We start from the raw sequence: 13,216 nt of genomic DNA on the forward strand, positions 1-13,216 counted from the left end.
ACAAGTGTATCATTGGGGGGATTGAGTGGTATCAGTGTGACGAGTCACTTTACTCCTCGTTAGCTTTAAATCATTTCACATTCCCGGACAGAAACTCATGATGAGTTGACGACTCTATGTTCCAGATACATGACCTTATCTTTGGTTTTAGGTGATGACACAAATAGAGTGCACCCACCCATACCGGCCCAAAGCCCTCACGCTGGCTCTGTGTATTATTATTATAATAGATAGAAAGTGTATAGATTATTATAATTTTTTCGATCTGGGGAGAGCTGCAGACTAGCACATGCTTCCTCCGATACATGTGCAGTCACCAGCCACTTCTTTTCACCTGACAGCGAGGGGTTTCACCGGCAGGAGATAGCACGTGGGGGGATCACGCTAGTCCCCCCCCCCCCTCCTTCACATGATGACTTTGCAAATTGTGAAAATTGCACTGAGAAGTCGTTCAATCCAATGTGATGCACTTGTGAAAGGCTAAAGCCCAATTTATGGCTTGTCATCGCGCGACACTTTTGAAACTGTCTCTCGAGTCTCAACAGATATCGGATCAGAAAAACTGATCTGATATCTGTCAAAAGTGTTGCGCGACAAACCATAAATTGGGCTTAAGGCAGGTTTCAGGAGCAAGTTAAATATTCAAGTAGCCAGATTTCAAACTATTTGGGACACGTTTCTGGCCTACCTTGACGGTTAGGGTTGATGGGTGACTCGCCCGGCCGGTCTTCCTCCCTCGTGTGGGATCCCACTCATTTATATATGTATATATATTTACAAGCATAATTTATATACAGTATATTTACAAGCTGTATGTAACTGGTGGCACTAGTGTATGTATGTTTTTTCTTTCTTTCCTTTTTTTTTTACTGTATCTGAGTTTGTTTGTTTTTGGTTTGTTTTTCTGTGTTCTAAATTTTTTTAATTGCTAAATAAAATATAAAAATATATATATATATATTCAAGTAGCCTATTCATGTTTTCTGTAGTCATCACTAAATTATAAACTATCTTCAGCACCTTTGAATATAGAAAGCTGGACAGTTGCCGTCAATTGTAATGCACAGAACAGACAGTAGTTTTGATCATTTTGTTTACAGGTAAAATCTACCTGTAATTCTTTACACTAAAAGAAACTGGAAATTTGAAGGTGTTGTTATTTCTAGGTTTATTGTGCATTGATTCCCTTTGTCTGGCCCACTAAAGACCAAATTGGGTCGCATGTCTCCCGTGAACTAAAATGAATTTGGCACACCTGGCTTAGGTGATGTCACAAACAGAACCACACCTGGCTTAGGTGATGTCACAAACAGAACCACACCTGGCTTAGGTGATGTCACAAACAGAACCACACCTGACCTAGGTGATGTCACAAACAGAACCAGGCCAAATGTAACATCAACATGACACTTGATATTATGCAAAAGAAAAAGCAGTTCATAGTGAAGAGAATAATCATGGCAACAGCCTCATATTTTCATAGGTGGCTTCGGGCAAAAATGAATGTCACAACTCTGTCACATCTTCCTCACCTCAAAGTTGACAGACAGGTTCCTCTTGAGGGCGATCTCGTAGACCAGGCTGATCTCGGATTTGCTGGGATCAATGCCTTCCTCTTGTTCCTCCTTCTCCTCTGGGTTCTGGAAGAGAAGTAGGCGAAGACATCAGGGGTGTCACACCTCGCGTGACTCCCATTCCCATTCCCATTCCCATTTCCTGCCTCCCGCCCCCCGCCCCCCGCCCCCCGCCTCCCGCCTCCCGCCTCCCCCCCCCCCCCCCCCCCCCAAACCAACACCAAGAGCACCGGTTGCATTACACTCTCTCGTTGTAAAAACTTCCATCATAATCTATTATTACATGTGTTAAAGTGACATAACTTTCACATTTTTCTGTCATTGATCGAAAAATGGGGTAAAAGAGGGAAAATATTCAGTTGACGCGACCACAGACAGACAAGAGCATGGGGCGGCTGTAGCTCAGGACGTAGAGTGGGTCGTCCACTAATCGCTTTGGATAAAAGAGGTCGGTGGTTCGATTCCCGGCTCCTCCAGTCTGCATGTCAAAGTGTCCTTGGGCAAGACACTGAACCCCAAATTGCTCCCGTTGGTGTGCCAGCACCCTGCGTGGTAACCTGCCGCCATCGGTGTGTGAATGGGTGCAGGCACGTGCACACATAGACATCAAAGGGGGCTTGAGCCCCTGCCATTTTTTCAGTCTGTAAAAAGTGCCCTTTCCTGACCATGAATGCAACATTTCTAATGGTGCTTTGTAAGGAAATTACCCTTTCCATGCCGTCACTGAAGGCAGCATTCAAAGAAAATTGCATTTTCCGAGCTCTCTTGGCCTTGAATGCACCATTCCTAATAGGCCTCTACTTGGACCAGTGTTTTTCTAGGCTGCCCCTGAAGGCAGCAGCCACATGGTGGCTTGCCCATTGACTGTTGAGAGCGAGACGGCCCGTCCTCTGCACATGCAGACTGAGCAACAGCACAGGCGCACGCACACTGACAGATATCAGTCAACGTGAATCAGGTATGATGTATGTTTGTCAAAACAAAGAATTATACAGAGAGCTACCCCCTCCCCCCCCCCCATTTCAGTTTCATGTTAAAATTTCGGGGGTGCAGACAGGCATGCAGCGGCCTGTAATGCCGTTTTACACCCCGCCAGCCCCGAGATGTCGAGACGTCACCTCAATGCTTTTTTATGCTTTAGTTTAAAGTCTGTGTTTATGTGCCAGGGCACTGAGGGCAGGTCTGGAGGAGATGCAAATCACATTTTATGGTGGTCTATATAGCAAAAACGGAGTTAAATAACTGCAACTGTAATTCGGCTTTGTCTGATATCGATATGTATTCCGTAGCCAGTAGCCAGTGATGACTGAGTGAGCCTCATTTATGGCTACTGGCCTGGGTAGTTGGTGTGGCTCTTGTTCGACTTAAATTAATGAATGAATGAATGAATGAATAAATAAATAAATAAATAAATAAATAAATAAATAAATAAATAAATAAATAAATAAAATATATGTTATTATTATTATTATATTATATATACACACATTATATTATTAATTATTATATTAATTAACTATTCATATTCGTACTATATTAACACGTTCACTGCCGTGGACGAGATATCTCGTCAAGCAGAAACAAACGGTTGACTGCCGTGGACGAGATATCTCGTCCAAAAATTTTTTTTTTTTTTTGACGGTGGGACGTCGATCAACCCCTTTTACATCTCCTATAAAATTATGGGAGGTATTGAATGTGTATAATCTATTTTACCGACCCACTAAGTGGCGACAGTGCTCTCCAGACGAGAGAAAGCCAAGAAAAAACAGCCGCGTGAGGAAGCCATTCTCATGAAAATGGATTGGTGAAAACGCTTTCGCTTTCGCGCAGGGAGCTGGCGGTGGGGGATTGCAAATTTGCATAATAGATTATGGGTGGAACACACTTTGAAACACGCAGCATAAATAAGACCAGAATCGCAAAAGCTTCATCAAAGCTCTCAACCGAAACCCCAAGAAACGAGCGAGCCCATCCAGACTCGCCCGACGAGGGGCAGCCAGGCAGCACAGACAGCAACTCGCTTGTCACACACCCGCTGCAGCCACGGAGGGAAGAGGAGAACACACACGGAGGGAGGAGTTTGAAGGAGAGGGGGGTTTCCTGCTGTTATGGAGGAAATTACTGTTCAAAACTATTGTTTAGATGTCTGACGTCTTACTGATGCCAAAAATAAATGGTTAAAGTGACTGTTCTATCGAATTTCACAAAAAGCCATTTATCTCAGCTTAAATTTTCAGACGCTGAAACCATGCTGTATTCAACTGCTAATGCCTACATAACTACTAACTCTACAAACTAACTCTTTTAGACAGAGAAAGCACACATTCTATTAGTTCTTTTGAGATATTTTGTGTTCACAAAATACTAGCAGAAAATAATCCTCGGCTCTTGAAAGATGAGCCAGAATCCTCAAAAAAAAAACTTGGCAGAAGCTACCTACAGTAAAAAAAAACTGGTGGCAGTGAATGTGTTAATTAATTAAATAACAAATTAAGTAATTAATTAACACATGAATATATAATAACAATAATGATAGTAATAACGAAATATTAATTATTATAAGACAATATACTAATATTCATGCTGATGGTGAACAATGTGTACCGTTTTATTTGAACTGTAGACACAGAGTAATGCAATGCTTGTACTTGCAGTTAGCATATTGTAGTTTTGTTAGGATGTTGTAGTGTACAACAACCTAAAGGGAGAAAAGGAGCAAATAAATATTGATGCTTAAATGATTTCACAACAGTATTGCAACAGCATGCAACTTTTATATACTAATATTATTCAGTTTGTGGAGTTATTTTTCCGTGACAAGTCTCATCCTAAAATGAGATATTCCTCTAAATCTGGTTAAAATCGGAATATTTAAAATGAGTTATACCCCTAAATTGGCCTTCAAATTGCCTCAAATTTCCGTAAGTGCCTTTTATAAATTTGAGCCCCTGCCCCTCTAATGTTCTCTGCACGTCCCTGAATGGGTGAATGTACCTACTGACTGTAAAGCGCTTTGGATAAAAGCGCTATATAAATGCAGGCCATTTACCATTTACCATTTAGTAGTGCTGCTTTTATGTTATACAGTATGTTTCCAAATAGCCTGTTGTTCGATGTTATGGTTATGCTAGCTAAAATCATGACAATAGTTTGATTCAAAAACAAACCACCATTTTTCCAAGCTTCAACATGGTTTATTTCTGTGCGAGGCCTGTGTGAACGTGTCAGGATGTCAGGAGACAACGGTGAATTGTTACCACTCATCATATCCAATAAATGGTAGAGCATTTTTTATGGCCACACTTCCCCTCAAAATGCTATTTCAAACTTTCTATCTTTCTCTCATGCCGACCTGCATGCAGGCGCACACGCACACACGGAGGGTGGACATCTGCCAAGCTGCTGCAACGAGGAGCCTGTCTGTTTTCTGGCATCGCTCCGTATCTGATATGGGATAGAGAACTCAGTATTCCAGGACATGACTGGTGGTCCTCTGTGGATACAGAGAGCTCACAGACACATGCACGCACACTTAAGGGGAACGCCATTAAATTTAAGAACACTTTGTAACCTTGTTTTGAAAAGCGCCATTGAAATAAATCAAAGTTTCTCATTTCTCTGATCTGGGATAGACGGTCCAATCATGATTTTGTGAAAGATCAACAACTCTCTCCAGAAAGTAGAGAACAAGGACTCAAGTGTGTGTTGTTATCAGGCATTAAAGGCGCTGAAAAGGGTGTGCGCAGCCTCGACTTGGAGCCTTGCCGCCGCCGGGCGGCGACAGCGAGACTGTGCATACTAGAACGTTAACTCGGCGCGTTGGCTGCGGTACACGTCCAAAACGTTATCGTGACGTTTACCAAGAACTTGCAATCATGTCGGTGGGGGGACATTTTATTGTCCCTCCATTTCAAAACTCATTCCGGTGAGCCTGCACAAGGCGTTGCTAGATGAGGGACAAGCACTGTTAAAATGAGGAAATGGCATTTCCTCATTCCTCACAACAAGGAGTTGACGCTGCATGCGGAGTCACATTTTCGAGGAGCTGCACGCCCCCTACGCCGAGCTGCGCCAATAGGACGCCCAGCTGCGGCGACCCCCTCGGCGCAGTCAGCGCCGTCGATTTCGCTCGAGCATAATTTGTGCTTTAGTGTGCAGCTCTTCCATGGAGAACGGATTGGGAAAAGATGATAAAGGTCAGTGGAAGAGCACCAGCGGATTTTACGCAGATAACCAGATCTGACAAAACTACTCCACAATAAAGCTTGAGACAAAAAGATCTAACATCCTACCTGCCGTTAATTGTCTGTGGAGTCATGTGGGTTGTGAGTTGCACAGGACGGTCTTCATAAATATGGAGTAGTAGACTGTCTGAGACCATAGGAATATCTTTTAGGATTTCTTGCAATGGGTGTACCTAGTTCACCCAAAGACAGTCTCTAGTTTAGTTGACTTTAGTTGACACGCATGTATCTTAGAAACATCTTAAAAACATCAAGGAGGGCACAATAAAGTCAAGAGAATAATTTCCATCCATCGATCCCAAATAGCTACTATACATCCAAGTACATTCCTAGGTCCTACCTCAACCCTGTTCAGCCCACCATTCCCCACATTTACATTTAAAACTGTGGTCAGACTGACTCGTTTCTATTTCTACTGGAAGCCTATTCCACGCTACTGCTGCCATGTATAGACAGGTATTCGGCCCAGAACAGGTCTTAAATCTACCTGACACAATGAGGCCATTTACACCTGGCATTAACATGCGTTTTCTGCCATCAGATTGCAATCAGATTGTACCTGACCACATTAACCTTATTCTATTTACACCTGGCATTAACATGTGTTTTGTGCCATCAGATTGCAATCTGATGGCAGAAATGGGTGTCCTCTCAATCCGCATAAAGTTGCTGTATCCAGATTGAGAGGACACATTGCATATTTGCATTTACACTTGTGTTCAATGTGTACACAATGCATGCCTGACCACCTCCGGAGGTGGTCTGGCCGATCAGATTGCAATCCGTCTTCAATGTGTCTTGAGGGCGTTTACAATCTGATTGCAATCTGATGACAGAAAACACATGTTAATGACAGGTGTAAATGGCCTCAATAACCAGCCCAGTCTCATGAAATGCGTATGTATGACACGCGGGGTGTTATCTCGTGTCATACATACGCAGAAACGCGATTTGGCGTGCAGTTTGGCGGCAACAATGGCGGCGAGTAACGTTAAAGTCGAAGTGAACCGGAGGCGAATGCAATAGCGCGAGCGTCGGAGACTCAAACAAATCTTGTCTGAGATGACAGGGTTGAGAGGCGGACCACAAGCCACACAATGCCGGGTGTCGATGATTTGATTTGACAATTCTGGGGATTGGCTTTGGCATTGGCCAATCACGGCGTGTTCCACCCCCAAATTGAGTGGGATTCAGCGTGTTGTCGTGCTACGCGAGTGGGATCCGCGGAGTACCAGGCAGCCAGCTGCTTCGTGCGGAACGAGTGGACAATCTGATGCATGGGTGGTGCCCCGCTCGCCTGGAATCTCCGAGGGGCGACCCCTGACAACCAGGCTCTCAAGCGCGCGCCTTTATTGCTATTGCTGTAAATGCGATATTCCTGGAATGACGAGCCAAAGGAATTTCTTTGCACAAACTAAAGAAATTAGATTTTTATGATTTTTTTTGCATACATTATTAAATAGGTGCACTGCATACCCAGGTATTTGAACTACCGTAATTTCCGCACTATAAGCCGCACCGGAGTATAAGCCGCAGCAGCAAAATTGCCTGTTTGTTACATATATAAGCCGCACCGGACTATAAGCCGCAGGTGTTTTAATGTTTTTTTTTTGTTTTTTTTATTGTGTTTTAATGTTTAATTACCATATGTAAGGGTTCATGCACAGAGGGGATTGTCGGGAAAGAGATGGCTGTTTGAGGAAGCTCCCATTTATTAACATTTCAACAAAACAACATAACACAACACCACCTGTGTTTTTTTTTACAGTGCACACAGTGTCCGCGGTGTGGTGAAAAGAGGGCAAGAGAGGAAATTAAAACAGAAGTGGATTTATAGTTAGAAAGAGTGCTAAAGGAGAATTCTTTTTTTTTTTTTCCGAAAAAATCCATAGATAAGCCGCACCGTTATATAAGCCGCAGGGCCAAAAAACGGGGAAAAAGCTGCGGCTTATAGTCCGAAATTTACGGTAAAAGAAAAGAAAAGTCATTTTTGGGTTCAGCTCGACTTTAACAAACTTGCAACCACTAACCCAAACCCTTAACCTAACCCTGACCGTAACCATAACCCTAAACCTAACCCCATAACTTCCACGTAAATACGATATTCCTGGAATGCGCGTTTTAGCGAGCCATTTACATTTCTTTGCATTCTTAAGCATTACCGTTTTCTTTATTGTGTATATCAACATACAATTGGCCAAGTTAGTAGTTAGTTTATGGGATAGGAATTCTGCCAGATGACAGGCACTAGGCGCCATTTTCTCTTTCTTTTGGAAGAGAAAATTATCCTGAAATGAAGATTTGATTGACAGCTGCCATGTCGTGATATGATTGGTTGAAATGGGGTAGAAATTTGATAGTACTAGGTGACGTCAGCAAACTGTAGATTACTGTTATCAATGAAATCTTTAAAAAGGAACTTTTGATGTGAAAAAGTGTGAAAAACTAAAGAAATTAGATTTTTATGATTTTCTTTGCATACATTATTAAATAGGTGCACTGCATACCCAGGTATTTGAACTAAAAGAAAAGAAAAGTAATTTTTGGGTTCATTTCGACTTTAACAAACTCGCAACCACTAACCCAAACCCTAAGCCTTAACCTAACCCTGACCCTAACCATAACCCTAAACCAACCAAGTTATTATGCATGTTAGATTTCTAATGTAAGTGGACGAGGCGAAGTTGCGTATGAAACGCACGAGAAACTGCGTTTCTGCATATGTATTCCACGAGATAACACCCGCGTCATACATACAGTATGCTCTCCCATGAGATCGGGTTGCAATAACTGTGACCCTGCCCCTATTTGAATAGCCATGTGAGTCCTCCACAAGCGTAAAATAATTCCGAAAAAATACTTTGGTCCATTACCTTGCAGGATTGTATATGTATGGCTCAATTTCAACTGCCTTACTCTACTGTCAACCAATTCAATTCCTCATCCAGTGTTATGAACCGGCGTCCAACTCTCTGATGCCATTAGTCTACCTATGGGAATGCAGGATGTAGTCTTGATGTGTCCAGCTCTTTGTCTGACTTGAGTATGGATGGCTGTGGTGGGCCTTTCCCTCTAGGCTCCTTCCCTTCTCCCTCCTCATTGTGTGATCTGATACGGAGCTGATTCATGCTGTGAGATCGCTTGTGTTTCACAGGAGACAGTCACATGGTCGCACTCTGCACCGGCCCAAAGACAGTCACATGGTCGCACTCTGCACCGGCCCAAAGACAGTCACATACGTTGCGTGTGTCTATGTATAATATATGTACGTATGTATGTAAGAACTTTACACCATTAGATTACTCTTGTTAACTACATTGTGCACCGCTTAGTCTGTAACTCATATTTAATTGAATGCCTATTTAATTCGGACTGTAAATTCATGTAAATTCAATGTCAATTCATATTTAATGCCTATATTGCCTAGTATACACTGGTATACACTCCTCCCCTCGTATATATATATATATTGTTTATATTGGACTGCACTTGCAACGTTGTGATTGTCTTTTAGTAGGGGTGTCACAATATATCGTCCCACGAAATTTCGCGATAGTAAAACGTCACGATATGTATCGTTGAGATTAAATCTCATATCGCAATTTTTTTTTTTTTATATATAATTTTTTTTTTTTTTTTTTTTCAAAAATAGACTAAGAAACGTCTTTGTTTGTTGAAGTTCAATGTGTGGAAAGTAGTTCAGTTGAACAAGTCTCTGAAGAGACACATGAGAAGTTATACAGGAGAGAAACCATTCAATTGAGTTTCTGGCAAAACTGTTTACTTGACAGGAAAAACTGAAGATGCATAAAAAATAGACTAAGAAAAGTCTTGTTTGAGTTTGAAGAAAAACTGAAGATGCATAATGAGAATTTATACTGCTGAGAAACCTTTTAGTTCAAAGTAAATCTAAGTGACGGTGTAACTCATTCTATTTCAAGATAAGCCTTATCTCCAATCTCATGTTTTTAGGGGTTCAAGCCCTGAAGGGGCTGAAACCCTATTGCTTTTCTGCTGGTTTATTATTAGGGGTTCAAGCCCTGAAGGGGCTGAAACCCTATTGTTTTTCACCCGGTTTATTATTATTCTTCTTCTTGTTCATCTGCCCCAACGCAAATTCCCGTGAGTTGGTAAATGGTAGAGACCTGACATTTGGCCCAATGACAGATATTGTTGGCAGGTAGCTGCTCAAGAAAGTTTTTCGAATCGGCCTGAAGGTGGCGCTATAATCGACGGTTTTATGTTAAAGGCAATAACTTCCACGCCGTTGGTCCGATTTTCAAACTTTTTTTTTCCAGATGTTCAGGTGGACCTGCTCTACAAATTTGCCATAAGGACCCTCAATGTCCGCCTGGAAAGTTTTTGAGATATTTGGAAAAGTTTGGAAAACACATTTTTGACATCTCCTCCTAGACCGTTGGACCGATTTGCACCAGACTCGCCAGGAAGCATCTATGGAGCAAGCTCTACAATCGTGATTTTTGGATTTTTGAAAGCTACTTTAGTTTCGGAGATATTGATCGTTAAAGTTGAGAGGGGCGTGGCCTCACAGCTAAATTGTCCTCACTTCATGACCGATTAAGGAATCTTCACGAAACTTGCAGGAGGTCTTCGGAGACCATCCTAGACCATGTGTGTCAAATTTTGTGCAATTCGACCAAAAGGGGGCGCCATAAACGCCAGAAATGGGCGTGGCTTAACATAAAAAAGGCTGTAACTCCACACCTGTTTGTCCAATGATCGCGAAACTTGTCAGATATATCAAGGAGGATGTCCTAGTCAGAATCAAAAGCTTTGTCATCTGCGCAAGGCTTGAACCCCGCCCATCGCCGCTTGCGGCTATATTTAGGGGTTCAAGCCCTGAAGGGGCTGAAACCCTATTGTTTTTCACCCGGTTTATTATTATTCTTCTTCTTGTTCATCTGCCCCAACGCAAATTCCCGTGAGTTGGTAAATGGTAGAGACCTGACATTTGGCCCAATGACAGATATTGTTGGCAGGTAGCTGCTCAAGAAAGATTTTTCGAATCGGCCTGAAGGTGGCGCTATAATCGACGGTTTTACGTTAAAGGCAATAACTTCCACGCCGTTGGTCCGATTTTCAAACTTTTTTTTTCCAGATGTTCAGGTGGCCCTGCTCTACAAATTTGCCATAAGGACCCTCAATGTCCGCCTGGAAAGTTTTTGAGATATTTGGAAAAGTTTGGAAAACACATTTTTGACATCTCCTCCTAGACCGTTGGACCGATTTGCACCAGACTCGCCAGGAAGCATCTATGGAGCAAGCTCTACAATCGTGATTTTTGGATTTTTGAAAGCTACTTTAGTTTCGGAGATATTGATCGTTAAAGTTGAGAGGGGCGTGGCCTCACAGCTAAATTGTCCTCACTTCATGACCGATTAAGGAATCTTCACGAAACTTGCAGGAGGTCTTGGGAGACCATCCTAGACCATGTGTGTCAAATTTTGTGCAATTCGACCAAAAGGGGGCACCATAAACGCCAGAAATGGGCGTGGCTTAACATAAAAAAAGCTGTAACTCCACACCTGTTTGTCCAATGATCGCGAAACTTGTCAGATATATCAAGGAGGATGTCCTAGTCAGAATCAGAAGCTTTGTCATCTGCGCAAGGCTTGAACCCCGCCCATCGCCGCTTGCGGCTATATTTAGGGGTTCAAGCCCTGAAGGGGCTGAAACCCTATTGTTTTTGTGCCGGTTTATTATTATTAGGGGTTCAAGCCCTGAAGGGGCTGAAACCCTATTGTTTTTCACCCGGTTTATTATTATTATTCTTCTTCTTGTTCATCTGCCCCAATGCAAATTCCCGTGAGTTGGTAAATGGTAGAGACCTGACATTTGGCCCAATGACAGATATTGTTGGCTGGTAGGTGCTCAAAAAAGATTTTTCGAATCAGCCTGAAGGTGGCGCTATAATCAACAGTTTTACGTTAAAGGCCATAACTTCCACGCCGTTGGTCCAATTTTCAAACTTTTTTTTTCCAGATGTTCAGGTGGACCTGCTCTACAAATTTGCCATAAGGACCCTCAATGTCCGCCTGGAAAGTTTTTGAGATATTTGGAAAAGTTTGGAAAACACATTTTTGACATCTCCTCCTAGACCGTTGGACCGATTTGCACCAGACTCGCCAGGAAGCATCTATGGAGCAAGCCTACAATCGTGATTTTTGGATTTTTGAAAGCTACTTTAGTTTTGGAGATATTGATCGTTAAAATTGTGAGAGGGCGTGGCCTCACAGCTAAATTGTCATAACTTCATGACCGATTAAGGAATCTTCACGAAACTTGCAGGAGGTCTTCGGAGACCATCCTAGACCATGTGTGTCAAATTTTGTGCAATTTGACCAAAAGGGGGCGCCATAAACACCAGAAATGGGCGTGGCTTAACATAAAAAAGGCTGTAACTCCACACCTGTTTGTCCAATGATCGCGGAACTTGTCAGATATATCAAGGAGGATGTCCTAGTCAGAATCAGAAGCTTTGTCATCTGCGCAAGGCTTGAACCCCGCCCATCGCCGCTTGCGGCTATATTTCTTGTTGTTTTTCATCTGCCCCGACGCAAATTCCCGTGAGTTGGTAAATGGTAGAGACCTGACATTTGGCCCAATGACAGATATTGTTGGCTGGTAGGTGCTCAAAAAAGATTTTTCGAATCGGCCTGAAGGTGGCGCTATAATCAATGGTTTTACGTTAAAGGCCTTAACTTCCACGCCGTTGGTCCGATTTTCAAACTTTTTTTTTCCAGATGTTCAGGTGGACCTGCTCTACAAATTTGCCATAAGGACCCTCAATGTACGCCTGGAAAGTTTTGAGATATTTGGAAAAGTTTGGAAAACACATTTTTTGCATCTCCTCCTAGACCGTTGGACCGATTTGCACCAGACTCGCCAGGAAGCATCTATGGAGCAAGCTCTACAATCGTGAATGGTGGATTTTTGAAAGCTACTTTAGTTTCGGAGATATTGATCGTTAAAGTTGAGAGGGGCGTGGCCTCACAGCTAAATTGTCATAACTTCATGACCGATTAAGGAATCTTCACGAAACTTGCAGGAGGTCTTCGGAGACCATCCCAGACCATGCGTGTCAAATTTGGTGCAATTCCACCAAAAGGGGGCGCCATAAACGCCAGAAATGGGCGTGGCTTAACATAAAAAAGGCTGTAACTCCACACCTGTTTGTCCAATGATCGCAAAACTTGTCAGATAATCAAGGAGGATGTCCTAGTCAGAATCAGAAGCTTTGTCATCTGCGCAAGGCTTGAACCCCGCCCATCGCCGCTTGCGGCTATATTTAGGGGTTCAAGCCCTGAAGGGGCTGAAACCCTATTGTTTTTCACCCGGTTTATTATTCTTCTTCTTCTTGTTCATCTGCCCCAA

At 42.7% G+C, this 13,216-nt stretch overlaps 1 protein-coding gene across 2 annotated transcripts in view; it reads right to left on the reverse strand.

The window, feature by feature from the left end:
* The window catches only part of stau2 (staufen double-stranded RNA binding protein 2), a 260,599-nt gene that overhangs the window by 166,660 nt on the left and 80,723 nt on the right, over positions 1-13,216 (reverse strand). For both annotated transcript variants that reach the window (XM_083631974.1, XM_083631973.1), the window contains exon 7: positions 1,533-1,640. In XM_083631974.1, coding sequence (XP_083488100.1) covers positions 1,533-1,640 — 108 coding nt within the window. The remainder of the gene's footprint in view (positions 1-1,532; positions 1,641-13,216) is intronic.

The sequence above is a fragment of the Poromitra crassiceps genome (assembly GCF_964638095.1).
Source record: "Poromitra crassiceps genome assembly, chromosome: 2".
Classification (NCBI taxonomy): Eukaryota; Metazoa; Chordata; class Actinopteri; order Beryciformes; family Melamphaidae; genus Poromitra; species Poromitra crassiceps.